The sequence below is a fragment of the Bos mutus genome, chromosome 18 (assembly GCF_027580195.1).
Source record: "Bos mutus isolate GX-2022 chromosome 18, NWIPB_WYAK_1.1, whole genome shotgun sequence".
Taxonomy (NCBI): domain Eukaryota; kingdom Metazoa; phylum Chordata; class Mammalia; order Artiodactyla; family Bovidae; genus Bos; species Bos mutus.
The window spans coordinates 47,307,810-47,322,359 of NC_091634.1; the positions used below are offsets into that span (position 1 = coordinate 47,307,810).

The following is a 14,550-nucleotide window of genomic DNA, read 5'->3' on the forward strand; positions in this document are numbered from 1 at the left end:
TAAACTAGGCGGGGGAAGTGTAGCACTGGGCTGGCCTATCCCCTCGGATAATTGTAAACTGGGGGGGAACGGCACCACTCCTCTAAGAGTTCAGGTGGCAAACATTAACACGCACCAAATCTGGGTGGAGAGTAGAGTCCTGTCACGTTCTTTGGGGGTACTCGAAGGCATCTGCAGACGCCACTGTTAGAGAATCCTCCTTCCACTGGGTGTCTTGATATTTCCTGGGCTCCCGAGCCCAGAAAGCTTCCCGTGCTGTTTCCCTCTGCCTTCTTTCACTGCCCTCTGCTCCACTCCATGGGGCCTGGCCACTTCCACACCAGCTAAGCCTCCTCTTCTTCCTGCCTCTAGTTCATCTGCTTCCCTGCATTCCCAGGCCTTTCCCCACTAGCAAGCTCTCTGTTCCTGCCGGCCACAGGCTTTCCATCTTCTGTTTTGTTCTGAGGTACCCTGATTCTTCAGAGCTCAGATCTAGACTCTCAAGAAGTCTGAGAAATGGCTTCACCCCAGCCTTTCTGATTTCTCCAGTTACCTTCCACAGATGAATCCTTGCCTCCCCATGTTGACTTGCAGGCAGGAACCATCACCTATTTCTTCTGTGCATCTCTGCAGCACCTACCCCCAGCTAGGCCCGCCCCACCACACTCCTGTGTAGGACACTCTGCCCTGAACCCGACGGCAACCTGCCTCCCACAGTCCACAGATCAGCGACAGCTGCCAAATCACCCAGCGTCATTGCATCCAAACCCCTTCACTCAGTCACACTCAGCTCCTAAGCCTCAGGGCCTTTGCACACACCATTTTCTCTGTCTGGGATTCATTAGCAGATACTCTTACTCATCCTCTACATGGACTTGAAACACTTTCTCCTTAAACCCTCCCTCTCCATTAGAATCCCTTGTTCAAACCCCATAACTGTCTGCTTGTTCACCAGGAACTCATGAAAACTGGGAATTATGTTTTTGTCTTAATTCTTTTCCATGTTTGTTTCTCCCAAATATGACAGCGAGTCATGAGCACAGAAACTCCACCTGCCTTCCCCAGTGTCCCTCAGGGCCTAGAGCAGTGCCTGGTCCACAGCCTGGGCTCCAAGAGGGGCTGGAGGAGGGCGTTCTCTCCCATCTCCCGCCACCCCCAGATGTGTCTAGGTTTCACCTCAACCCCACTTAAGATTCAGGACACAACCTGAGAACTGGATTACTCAAACAAAAAATAAATGAAGCCCCAATAAAAAATAACTTTAAAGGGCATGATAAAAACACGTCCAGGTGAGCCCCTTTATAATCCTTCCTTGGGTCAGGGTGGCCCTGGGTGTAGCTTCCATTTCCTTCATTTTTGTGGACAGTGCTCAGGTTACCCAAGCCTTCGCTGACAGAGCGCCACTCCCATTGTTCCACCCTCTGCCAGAACACTGCCCTTCCTCCCACAATGGGCAGAAACAGGTAGTGACCGCCAGGGTGGGGCTTCTCCACACGTGACGAGCAGCACAAACAGCAACTTGCCTGCAAGCCCAGGAGGTGGGTACAAAGTATCTCCTAGTTCAAGGATGAGGAAAGAGGCTCAGAGAGCACTTCCCTCACCCATCCTGCTGAGCTCCTCATACAGAACGCAGACAGGCCTGACTCACATGGACATGGCCTCCCCACATCATTCCCCCAGCCCTGCCTGGCTGACACAGAAAAAACTTGTTGATGAGGCTTGTCCCTGGAACAAGATCCCTTCCCAGTTCCCCAGACATTCGCGCAGACAGCAACCCCCCTCCCCCCACCTCTGGGTTGCGCTTCCTGGAGCCTCAGGCCGAAGGCCACGGATCTCTGAGAAGCGCCTTTGTCCTCTGGGCCGGGCAGAGGGTGCAGAGGGAAAGAGCCTGGAGGCCGGGCCTCTGAGCTGTGGCGCTGCCCTCTGCCAGCTTGTGGTTTAGGCCTTGCCCCACAAGGTGCTGGCCCACACCCCACCCAGGCTGGCTGGCAGGGAGGCAAAGGGCGGCGGGCCCCTTCCTGAGAGGGACACACGAAGGACACAGGCTTGGACGGAGGGCTGGTGGGGTGATCACAGCCAGGAAGGCTAAGCCTAGTGATGTCCATAAAGGGACAGAGCAGAAAGGGGAGGGGAAAGGCAGGGAGGTGACGGAGAGGCCGAGGGCAGCTGATACCCTGCTGAACGAGCCACAAGAATCCCTGTCCCAGGTTTTGGAACATTCAGGCAAGCTTCCTAAAAAGCCCTATGGACAACTTCTCCTCAGGACAAGGGGAGCCGGATTCCCTATGTATTCCACTGGGCAAAGGAATGAGGCAAAAATAAACAAGAAAGAGAACATGAGATGAGAACAAAGAGCCAGCCGCCCAGGGGCTGGAAATCCACCTCAGCAGGGAAGGGAGAGAAGATGCCTTCACATCCACAGGGCCTCCCCACTCAGAGCCCCCTGGGGCCGGGCGTGGGCTCCGGGCACAAAGGGGCACAGGCCGGTGTCAGGAACACAACACACACGTGGTGGGTAAAGGGGGGCACCTCCACAGCAAGGAAGCCACCAAAGGGGGCCACAGCGGAGTGAGAAGCTGGACCAGCTGGGCAACGTACCTCCTTCTGGCCTCCCGGCTCAAGCTCAACCTTCTGCCCTGAGGGTGCGGTGGGCTCAGCGTCACAGCTGGCTCCCCCTGGAAACCCCAAATCCTGCCAAATGCAGACTCTCGAGCCTGAAGTGCCCCCAATCCACCAAGAGACAGCACTGACCCCATCAGCTCGGCAAACAGGAGGCTCACAGAGCACGGACAAGGAGAGTATTTTTCCCTGACTCGGCCTGTCGGCCACCCCACACACACTCACACACTCGCTCAACGCATAACCCGCCGTGAGGGGCCCGGCCAGGCCCATGCTGGGAACACACGTTCTTTTCACGCCCGCTGGGACCTGGCAAGTCGGGGCCTCACCCAGGCTGTTCCCGCCGCAAGCCTGTAGGATGCGCCGGGCTCGTTTCTTAGCATCTTCTGGGAAGCTGGGGCTGTCCAACAGGTTCGGGTAGGTGCACAGTGCCATTACCTGGGGGAACAGAGGCGTGGGCTGGGCTCTCCGCAACCTCCCACCCCAGAGGGGCACAAAGGATGTCTCTGAGGGGCAGTGTCACCGCCAGACTCTCCACGAGGGCCCCCGCCTGTGGGGAGGGTCTGGGGACGGGTGGGGAGGAGGATGCTCTGCAGCGGAAGGGAGATGGTGAGAGGCAGGGTCCCTGATGACCTGGGCTCGGGCCAAGGGTGGGCCACCAGAGGAGCCAGGGAACAAAACGAGGCTGCTACTCGGCCCAGCTCCTCCATAAAGGCCAGCGGCTCACATAGCCAAGGCCATAGAACCAGGGGTTCCAGAGCAGGGAGCTGGGACTGAGCAGGCAGGTACACCCCAGCTGACAAGACTGCAGAGACCCCCCTCCTTACAGGCTGAGCGCCCCCCCATGCCCCGCCCCCACCCCTCCTCACCATCACCCCCTTTCCTGGCCAGAAGTGAAAACCAAGTCAGCTTTTTCACCTCTGTAACAGAGAAAATCACCCTAACCTCACAAATTAAGAGGATTACGCAAGGAAATGTTTGCAAAAGTGTCAGTAAACCCCCGCTCAGCAGGCAAGTCTAAGCTGGAAGCTTAGGAGCAGTGCCAGGAGCAACGAGATGAGGTGGGGCTCACGGCTCTGACACCAGCTGGGGGCTTCGGGCAGGCTCAGGCTTCTTGGAGCCCGGCTTTGCCTCAGATAAATTTGTGCAACGGGCGGTGACCTGGCTTGCCCTCCCGCTCTGGGGCGCTTATGAAGGCTGGAGGAAGCCAGCACCAGGTGGCAGAGGCTGGGTCCGCTGTGGCCAGCAGCAGGGCTGGATCTGGGAGTGTGCCAGCCAGTCAGAAAAGGCTGAGGCAACAGGAGCCTGTTCACACCCAGAGCCCCAGGCACGTGTGGGGAACCTCTGCAGAGCGAGGCCACTTTGGACCTCTCCTCTCCTAAGCTATGTGCTTCCAGGACAAGCTTTCAGGACAGGCAGGATGCTCTAACGTCCTCCCACCTCCACCTCCCGCGCAGAGCCACTCTGTCTGGTCTGATCCACTTCCTCATCATGGGCCCAGCTTGAGGCCTCTGACACTCACAGGCAGCTGGCACACTCCTGAGTCAGCAGCAATGCCACGGGAGTCCATTCAGTGGACGTTCCTGAGGTCATCACCGGCCTCAGTTCTTCTCCCCATACCCTGTGTGAATTCCCTGAGGGCCTGCAGGCTGAGGCCCTGGGGCCCCCAACACCTGCCATCCAGAGAGCAGGGCAAAGTTTGCCGCTCCTGTGTGCCAGCCCCTGCAGCAGGAAGTACCGGCAGGAAAGGAAGACCGGGGTGTTCAGCACTCAGCTTTCCTGCCGGCCTCAGCCTACGAACCTTAACCACACAAAGACCAAATTTTGCTCCAGTATTGGCCCCATTTCCTCTCTAGGAAAACGCCTTCCCCACAGCTGGTCTCCAGCCTCTATCTAGCAGATGCTGTGGCACTCTCCCACCTTTTCTTTTCCCCCAAGCCCACCAATCTCACAAGTTGGGCCCATGCAGCATCTTTGCAGTTGGCACTCAAACTGAAACACGGAAATGTGCCTCTTGAAGGCCGTCATGTTCATCATCTCATGGAGGTCCCCAGAAGTCCTCTGTGGCAGTGCTCTGGTGACTTCCACTTGCCCAAGGCCACCCAGCTGATCAGCAACAGAGCCAACACTCAAATCTGGGGATTCTCACTTGGGAAACCATATCTAGATCCCCACGCACCACCTCCCAGCCTTCATCTACTCTCTGATGCCCTCAGCAACCCAGGTCCAAATGCAGCATCCAGGACCATTCACCTGGGAGTCTTGTACACTACAGCGACCTCAGAATGGGCTTAGGGATTTTAGACAGCCTTGGAAGGAAGGGGAGGAGCCTGCTGGAGAGAACCAGAGGAGCCATCAGGTGCTGGAGGGGGTTGCTGCTTCAGTGGCATCTCCCTGTGGGATTCTAGTGCCTGCTGGGTCTTGAGGGGCTGGACAGGCAAGGAGGAAGAGGCAATTTAATAGGCTTGGCTGTCAGGTTGCCTCCCTGCTACCCCAGGGGCCTCGGTTCCTGAGGGCCAGCTCACCTGTCGCAGGAAGGTGATTGGCTGCTGGCCCATGGCCTGGGCATCCCCGATGTTGGCACGGATGACCTCAGTGAACGGTTTTTTGATACCCTGAGTAGAGAGAATGCAATAGGTGGTTACTTAGGGATTCTCAGACCCTAGATTTCAGAAGCCGAGCAATGGTCAACAGGACATTAGTAAGCAGCCCTATTCTGAGCCTTGCCAGGTGCCAAGCGCTTGATATGCTTGGTCCCATTTAACCTTCACAACCACCCCCATGAGGAAGGGCTTGTATTAATCCCATTTTATAGATTGGGAAATTAAGGCTTCAAAAGGTTATCCACTTTCTGAGAAGGCTAGAAGAACTTCCCTGGGCTGCCAGAGAACCCTGAGGCAGCTATAGGTCCATGCTGACCCTGGGGCAAATGCGGTGGGAAGGAGGGAGGGGGTCAGCAGCAGAAAGCATCAGGAGAGGGTCCCACAGCTGCCAGCTCCACCTCCACCCCTAAGTGATTGATGGGACACTGCAGCCAGCCTTCCTGCCAGAAGACACTGATCCGCAGGGACCTCTCGGGGGTCATTCTCTTGCAACCCTGTCTTTGAAAAATGAAGAATGTGGACTGAGCTTCATACTGAAAAGAAAAAAAAAGCATCAGGGATAAAGATGTCTGGTTGAAGAGCAAAAGTGAGGCCACTGCCTGAGCAATGTGTTTACACAGAGCAGAGATGGCAGAGAGAGAAGGAACTCGGAAACCGTAGCAACAACATCGCTGGGAAGTGACTATGGGACACCCTGGCTGCTGCAAAGGAGAAAATATGGTTTGGAAGGAGAACTGTGGGGATCTGGAAATATGGGAGCTCCACACAGTTCCCTGATAAATCCAGAATTAGCCACTATAAGAGAATCAACCGCAGGTTCAAGAACCTCCCAGAGCAGCTGAAAGGATTATCTGAGACAAACAGTATGAAAGCACTTGGCAGAGTACAAATATCATGTTACAAAGCTGGACCAGGAGCAGGACTGCAAGGGTCACATGGGGAAGAAGGCGGTGCGGCAAGGGGTGGCCTGCGCGGAATGGCCACCTTCCCATCTCCAGCTGCCCTGTTCCCAAAGGCATGCTAAATACAAATTTTAAGGGTACAATTCTATGATTCTGATACTTGTCTTCTCCGTTTCACATGTGTGAATAAAAGCAACTTTAGAAAACGTTCCCCTTTTTAACTCAGTAAGACACACCTTAAAGTAAAGACCAGTGGGCTTAAGGAATGAACGCAGCTGCCAAACAAGCTTTCTTGACTCTCATTTGCCACCCCTAAGCCCTCCCATATGGAATTCTCCAGCTGCTTTAGGAGCCAGGAGGCACAAGGGGCTGAGGAGGGCACCCAGAAACAGCCCTGTGCTGTGCTCAGTCACGTCGAACCCTTTGCAACTCTCTAGACTGTAGCCTGCCAGGCTCCTATGTTCATGGGGATTCTTGAGGCAAGAATACTGAAGTGGGTTGCCATGCCTCCCTCCAGGGGATCTTCCCAATCCAGGGACTGAACCCACATCTCCTGCACTGCAGGCAGATTCTTTACCATCTGAGCCACCAGGGAAGCCTGGAGGCAGCCCTGGACTTCCATAAACCAGGCCTAATGAGTCGAAAAGCTCTGTTTGGGTTGAAGGGGGTAGAATTCCCTTCTGCCCTTTTCACCAAGTTCTTCAGGGCTGGCAAATATGGAAAGACATCTCGGGGTAGGGGGTGGGGGGTGGCAAGGAAGGGGGTAACACTGCCTACTGCCCAGGACTGGGCCAGGGGTGAAGTCAGACACGCTGGAGACAGACTGCAGGGCGTGTGGCCTCAGGGCTCATCCCACAGGCTGAGCAAGCCAGGCCACTGTGTGCAAAGGGTAGGACTCCCCCACCCACACTGGCCTGAGCTCCTGGCGTGGGACCCTCTGTTAGTCTGACTCCATCGCCATGGCCCCCTAGGCCTGGCCAGCTGAACTCAGGTGATTTCCACGGTGTGGGCACAGTCCACTCTTTGGTGGGGAGTAAATCTGTTCACGGTCGAGGGCAGGACATATACCATAGCTGTGGGCCCTGGGCCAGCCCCATGGAGGGAGAAAAATAATCAGATCCCTGGATGTTCCTTGTCCCCTCCACCCTGCACTGCTCAATCAACTCAAGCAGCCTGGGAGTATGGAGCATCTCCTTTCTTGGGTCTGGGTACCCACAGGCTCCAGATACTTTGCTATGATGGATGAGCTAGTGGGTGGGAAACTGCCTCCTCTGAATGGACTGGGCTGCCCAGCTAAGGGCCACCATACAAAGGAGACTCCTGTATCTATGTACTTGAGTTCTACGTGGGTTGGGAAATACCAAGGAGCCAGGGGCAGACTTCTGCCCACAGTGACTCATCCAAGTCTGGCAAGCACACCCAATGGAGACCTCACCTCAGCCCTGCCCCCAGGAGCCAGCCAGGGCAGCACGTAGCTTCTTAGTTCCAATTCCTAGCATCCTAGAGCCCACGTGTCTAACTCACCCACACACATCCTGCCCAGAGCTGCCTCACCGGAGGGCACTGAGATGAGATCCATCGCAGGGGGGTCCCTTCCCACCATTCAGGTCAAGAAAGGCTCAGGGAGCAGGCCCCCAGGCTCTGGAGATGGCATATTTCAGAAGGTGTTATTGGGAAGGAAAAAGGAAGGACAATGATAACGCCTTTATCATTGTTATGACTGTCCTTCCCAGTTCATAGGTGCAGCATTCGAACAATGGACAATTCCAACAGGCACAGGCATTTTCCTCAAGGTAGGGGTGGCTCCTGTCATTTCATGCGACATGCCAGTGGGGAGGCTTGGTAGGATGGTTACTCCCCAGAGAACCTCCCTTTCATTCATGAAAACTTATGAATCATGCTCTGTGACAGAAGTGGGCAACATCGGAGAGGCCACCACTTTCAGAGTGCTGGCTGATGAAGAAGCAGGCTCAGAGAAGGGAGAGAGGGCACAGCTGGCCCCAGGCCAGAAAGGCCATGTGAAAAGACCTCAGGACCAGTGAGCAGCACTGGGGCAGACATGAAGTCCCCCAGAGGGCTCCAGAAGGAAGTCTCAGGGACAAACCCGACTAGCCTCCAGGGTCCTTGAAAACAGCTGCGCTGCATAGCAGAAGAAACGAGACTCAGCACAGGGTCTGGCCCTAGCCAACGTGACAAACAAACCTGGAAGAAACTGAGCCAAACCTACACAGGCCTGAGATTAAGAGAAGGTGGGAACTCCAAGGGCTGAATTTTCTAACCACGGAAGCGGGGAAGGCTGGACGAAAGGCTCCTGAACTGTGGGAGTCTGTGGGAGGGTCAACCGTAGAAGCAGAGATTTGCAGGGCAGAGCAGGGATGAAAGGTGAATGAGCTCCAAACAGGATAATTTAAGGCAGCAAGCCTAAGCTGCAGGCAGGAGGGAGCCAATCCTACAGAGCGCATTCCTAGACCCAGAGACTCAGAAGGAAGGCAAGGAAAGAGGGACCCTCGGCACCTCTCCTCCAGGCAACTCTCGTTAGCTTGAAAACAAGACCCTGAAGAGTTCTGATTGGGAAATTCCCTGGTGGTGCAGTGGCTGGGACTCCACGCATTCACTGCTGAGGGCATGAGTTCAATCCCTGATTGGGAACTAAGATCCCGCAAACCACACAGCACAGGCCAAAAAAAAGCCAAAAAAAAAAAAAAAAAAAGAGAGCAAAACTAGCCTTTACTTTCTCATAAAGTTTTTTTTTTTTTTTTTAGAAAAACTGCTTATATTAATATAAACTCACATAACCTTTTGACCTAAAACAGGAAAGTCTCTGGTGCAGTTATCTCTCCCCAGACAGCCAGAATCCTGATAGGGTTCTAGCTATTCAAACCATCATCACTAACCATCTCCAACTCGTCTTCAGTGGAAATAAATTGGCCCTATTTTACAGAGGAATAATTGAGGCCAAGGTGTTCTGAACGATGCGAAGCCCACAGCACATAAAGGCAAAGCCCAGGATGCAGGTCCCTGGTGACTTGGGCAAGGCGGATGGATGGAGGGTTCATCCAAACAGAAGCCTATGTTACAAATTTCTTTCATTCTACGCTCTAAAGAAAATAGCCTATGAAATTTGCTTGTGCCTCACACATCCAGAGTTTCCACTCTTAGCTAACTATCAGCAGGTGCTCCAGCATTCTCCATTTTCATCTGTTTCTCGGTGCAGCATTCAGTGATTTTAATATATTCAGTGTTTCCCTTCATGAATGTTTTGCCCTGACTCTGTGTACTTTTTACAAACAAAAGCCATTCCTGTCTCCACTTATGTCAACCTCCTTTCCTCCTCCCATAAAACGAGGGAAAAGGAAGTAGGTTGAGGAAGAACTGACAGATCTTTTCAAAACTCCTACTAATGGCAGTTTATTTTTAAGTGCTGCTCCCAGGGAACACCAGGATCTGAAAAGCTGATAGGTACTCCCCCTTGGAGCTGCTGTCAGGGAGAAACAGGGCCTCCCTGACAGCACACAGACCAGGCTGGAGGAGAATGGCCCCTTTCACACGCTCTTAGCCAAGTGCCCCTCCTCCTCAGGCTCTCCTGAGCATTTTCCCCCACTCCTACCACAATGGACGGGACTTGTCTGGCATGCCACGCCACAGGCAAAAACCAGAGCCATGTGTCCAGCCAAACAGCCGGTACTGTTAGCAAAGCACCTGGTGAAGTGATTCCATAAGGCAGTACAAGGCCTTCAAATGGAGAAAGAGGCACAGAAGTCAGGGCCTGGGGAAACCCTGGGCCCCCCAGACCACTGCTCTTCTTTTATAGACTAGGGAAACCAAAGCCCAGAGAGGACAAGAGATTTACCCCCAAGTCACTCAACTCCCTACATATCCCATCTCTAACCAAGTCAAACCCTTTAAAATAACATCAGTCCAGTTTCGATCATTAGAGTTCAAAACAGAAGTCAAAACCTGAAGCTGTGCAAAGCTAAGCCAAAAAAAAAGACTGAGAAACCCTGAGAAAACATGGCTCTCTCAGAAGAGGACATGCTTAAGCTAGCAAAATGGAGAGGCTGTCTTTCAAGAATGAAAGATTTAAGCGAGGCTATACTGGCTTGGCTGGGGCTATTATCTCCAGCACCAAGAGTCAGGCAACTGAGACTCGACGAAGTGAGGAGAGAACAAGAAGGGATGAATTTGAATGAAAGTACCGGAGAATGTAGATGGACAGAAAGAATGTCTCAAGTTATTCAGGGGTAGGACATGGCAGTGAAGCCATCTGTCCTAGAAATCACAGTGTGTTTCCAGCCCAAATGACCAAGAAATTTCTCTAGCTCAATGATGGAGTCATAACCCTGTTGGAACATCTTCTTAGTTGCCCACTGCACACCAAACTTTGAATTATAAAGTCCTAAGCCCAGCACACCAGACTCCAGTCCCTCCTTTCCATCTCATTCATTTAGCATATCCCTTGCCAGACAGTGCTCTCTAAACAGCACCAGTCCCCTCCCCTATTTGCCCAGAACTTCCCAACCTTGTTTTTGCTCCCAGCCCTCCTTCCACCTAGAATGCTCTCACATTTTCTCTACCTGCTAAAAAAAAAAAATAAATAATAATAATAACCACCAATCCTTAAAGAATTGGAGGAAGAGAAGTTCAGGCCCAGAGAACAACATGGCAATCAGTTCCATGAAGGCAAAGACAGTGTCTCCCTTCTATTCTAACCATCCTCATACTTCATGGAGTCCATGCTATTTAACAGAAGGTAGAGATAATCCCTAGAACCCCTACCAGCTCTGGAACCAGAGAAATCAGTTGTAAAGTGCTAAACCGAAACAATTTAATCTCAGGTTTAACAGGGAGACTGTTGTCTCAAGGAGGGCCAGCTCCAGTCTGCCAGATATCAACAAGGAGCAGAAACCTTTTTTCTGCCTGTGGTCCACTTTTGGGACAGGGAGGCACAGAAACCAAGCCAGCCTTTCAAGGACCAAGCTTTAAACTTAGCCTTGCAAGGAGTCAGAGGGAGACACTGGACTTGACTTATTCAACTCAGTTTTGAGTCAGCAGAACTGGGTGTCCCAATGAAGTCTCAGCAAGTCGTGAGCTCATCAAATGCCCCAAAGTGCCCATGTTACAGTCATGGTCCCATCATGGCTTCTTCTCAAGCATTCAAGGACCATTAAGTGACCAACTCACCCCCAAGGACGTTCAGTTCTGGTGCCTATGAGAGTAAGATCAAAGAACCCTTCCCCCTTCTGGGTTAGGTCTACCTTGAGCAAGCAGCTGGGTGACTACTTCATCTGCTCATATAAATCTTAGGAATATATACATTTTTTACATTATCCTCTGGACTCTGCCTCCTGAATTCCACCAGCGTTAGAACTCTGGTAAACTACAGAGGCATTTCTTTCACCCACCCGAGCCACCTCGTTGTAGGGGGACAGGAATCACTACCAGGTGTGTGGTCACTTTACACACAGCTGTGAACTCAAGATTCCAGTCTGCCGGCGGCCAGGGGGAAGAAAGTCCCAGGGCCACCCTGCCAAGGCCCCAAAGGCCCAAGCCTCTGCTACCCACTGTGGGCGACTGTATCCTCAGAGAACAAAATAGGGCTGTCAGTCAAGGTTCCAAAGGGGATCTAGGGGAAGGAACTGTGCCGGACCACTTTTGTCAGGGAATCATTACTGGAAGAATGACAGAGAAGGTCTCAGAGAGAGAAAAAGCTTCGGGAGAACACCCAGGTCTCTTCAGAGCCTTCATGGCACCTCTGGTACCTAAGGTGATGTCTGAAATTCTCCTTTATGTCTTTCCTGCCTGTCGTTGTCCTCACCCTCACGCCCCAGTGGATCTTGGTTCCACTCAAGTAGGACAGCCACATAGCAGGCAGTGCCTGGCACTAAGGGCCACTCGATTATAATTGATGAATTCAGTTCAACAAGTGAACCATATCTGAGGGCCTTACTTTGTGCCAGGTGCCGGGGACTAGTGAGGGAAGGGTTGGGGGGAGGGCATTCTCTCATTTCAGTCAAGACTGGCCGAATGAAGGAGCTTGGCCACGCGGCTGGAGGAAGTACAGCAGTTGGACCCCAGGAGGCGACAGCTGCTACTCCTCCCCCCTCGCCCCCACCCGTGCCCCCTGGCCTCCCGGGGCCCTCCCGCCCCACGCGGGCTCGGGGCCCGCGCTCACCCTCTGCAGCTCGAGCTCGATCTCGCCGGCCTTGAGCACGATAGGTCCCCGCACCGCGTACTCCACCGCCTTCACCTGCGGGTTCATGGACTCGAGCGTAAGGATGCGCTCGCGCCGGCTCCGCTCGGGCCGCACTTTGAGCACCGCCGAGGCCTCGGCGGCCGCGCTGCTCTGACTGCGGCCCCAGGGGCCGAGGGTCCGGGGGCAGCAGCCCCGCCGGACCAGCGCCGCCGCCCGCTGCATCGCGCGGCCGCCGAGAGAAACCTTGGGACAAATAGGGAAAGAGAACAAACACGTCGCGCACAGCCCAAGGCAGGCACGCGGGCACCCGCCCCCAAGCTCAGCCAAGGGCTCCTTCAGCGAGAGGTGCCAGCCTGGCTTCGGGGACGGGTGCCCATCCCCCGGCGACTCGGACCCTGCACCTCGCCGCTGCATAACCATAGCGCTGCACAACCGGATTTTGCAAAGGCTGAGCCCAATGCATGCATGCAACGTGCCTGTCGCCGCCTGGTCACCCCTTCGTCGAGTCCGGCTAGAAAGCTCGCCTATAGCAGCTCCTCGGCTCAGGCGCCGGCAGCCGCATCCCAGCTCCCGCACGCAGCACCGGGCCCCCAGCGCTCACACACCCACAGCCCGCGAGTCCGCCCGGGCCTGCCCGCTGGCTCCTGGGCCTTGTAGTTCCCTTGTCGTTTTTCAGAACAGGTGTGGCGAGCTGGTTTAACTACAAGTCCCATAGTGCCCCGCGCTGGCCTGATCTGGGGGCGGGGCTGGAGGCGGGAGCGAGGGTCTGGCTCTGCCTTGGGCTGGGCGGGCTCTTTGTCTGGCTGAAGAGTCTGGGATCCCGGAGGGGTCTGGCGGGGGCTCTTCTCGCGGCTTTCTGCGAATTTAGAGCTATTTGGTGCTTCTTCCTGGAGGCGCGTCGTTCATTCCCCCACACAACCCTTTCCCCAACATCTGCAAGGACACCGGCGGAGAGATGGTGCAGTCCTCGCCCCAAGTTTCATCATCCAGGGTTCAGTGGCCGCTCAACAGGGGCTGGTAGGAAGCAAGGGTGGGGTGGGGGTTAGGAGTTTGCGACTTGACTGCCAATTTTACCCTTCTCAACGTCAGTTTTCTTGTCAAAAGGGACATCAGCTCTCAGCCTTTAAGGATTGTCCTGAAAATTAAAGGACCAACAGCTGGTATATACCAGGTGGTCAGGCTTTCTGACAGCTCCATTTGAAACGCTACCCCACCTCCACTACCTCTTTTAATTTCTTTTCTAGCATCAGAAATTTAGATACTTTTTACTGGCTCCCCCGTTAACCATGTAAGCTCCAGAAGACAGGAGCAGCGTTTTTCTTGTTCATTGTATTCACAACGTATTCACCTAACGTCTGAGTGTTAGCAGCACATAGTAAGAATTCAGTAAACGTTTGTTGAGAATGGATGCTCAGCTCTTTGTAGCTTTTTTTTTTTGTAAAGGTACTTGCTGTTGACTAAAAAAAGATGTACAACTTGAGAGTTGTGAGCTAAGTTTTATTTGAGGCAAAATGAGGACTGCAGCCCAGGAGGCAGCATCTCAGATAGCTCTGAGAGACTGCTCCAAAGTGGCAGTGGGGGAAAGTCAACATATAAGGTTTTGGTGAAGGGGGAGTTCAATACCATTAAGCGCTCATTTTACAAAAGGTTTTTTGTTAGTCATGAGGGTCTGATGTCACCATGAAGGGATTTAGTGCTTCTCTAGATATGAGGAGACGCAAGGGTTGAGAGATCAGCCCTGGGTGTTCTTTGGAAGGAATGATGGTAAAGCTGAAACTCCAGTACTTTGGCCACCTCATGCGAAGAGTTGACTTATTGGAAAAGACTCTGATGCTGGGAGGGATTGGGGGCAGGAGGAGAAGGGGACGACAGAGGATGAGATGGCTGGATGGCGTCACCGACTCGATGGACGTGAGTCTGAGTGAACTCCTGGAGATGGTGATGGACAAGGGAGGCCTGGCATGCTGCGATTCATGGGGTCCCAAAGAGTTGGACACGACTGAGTGACTGAACTGAACTGAAGGGTTGAGATCATAAAATCTGTTCCTAAAAACATCCTACTATCTGAAGACCTGTCCCACCAGATTCCCTGGAGCACAGAGTGCCTCACTCCACCCTGAACTCCCTCAGGGTTTGCTGAAGATCAACAGCTATGGCGGCATGGGGTTCAGTCTCTGTAGAGGCAGATGGCAAATGCCTTGTTCAGTCACTGGCAATGCTCTTGGTAAGTGCCAATTTGTAGTTGACACGGCCC

The 14,550-nt window shown here is 53.6% G+C and overlaps 1 protein-coding gene across 1 annotated transcript in view; it reads right to left on the reverse strand.

Annotated features, from left to right (window-relative positions):
* GPT2 (glutamic--pyruvic transaminase 2) overlaps positions 1-12,914 on the reverse strand; it is a 34,953-nt gene extending 22,039 nt beyond the window's left edge. Inside the window, exons 1-4 of the mRNA XM_070388479.1 lie at positions 12,773-12,914; positions 12,276-12,539; positions 5,124-5,213; positions 2,928-3,036 (exon numbers count right to left, since the gene is read on the reverse strand). Of these exons, the coding sequence (XP_070244580.1) occupies positions 2,928-3,036; positions 5,124-5,213; positions 12,276-12,518 (442 nt within the window). The 5' untranslated portion in view covers positions 12,519-12,539; positions 12,773-12,914. The remainder of the gene's footprint in view (positions 1-2,927; positions 3,037-5,123; positions 5,214-12,275; positions 12,540-12,772) is intronic.
* Between the last annotated feature and the right edge of the window lie 1,636 nt (positions 12,915-14,550).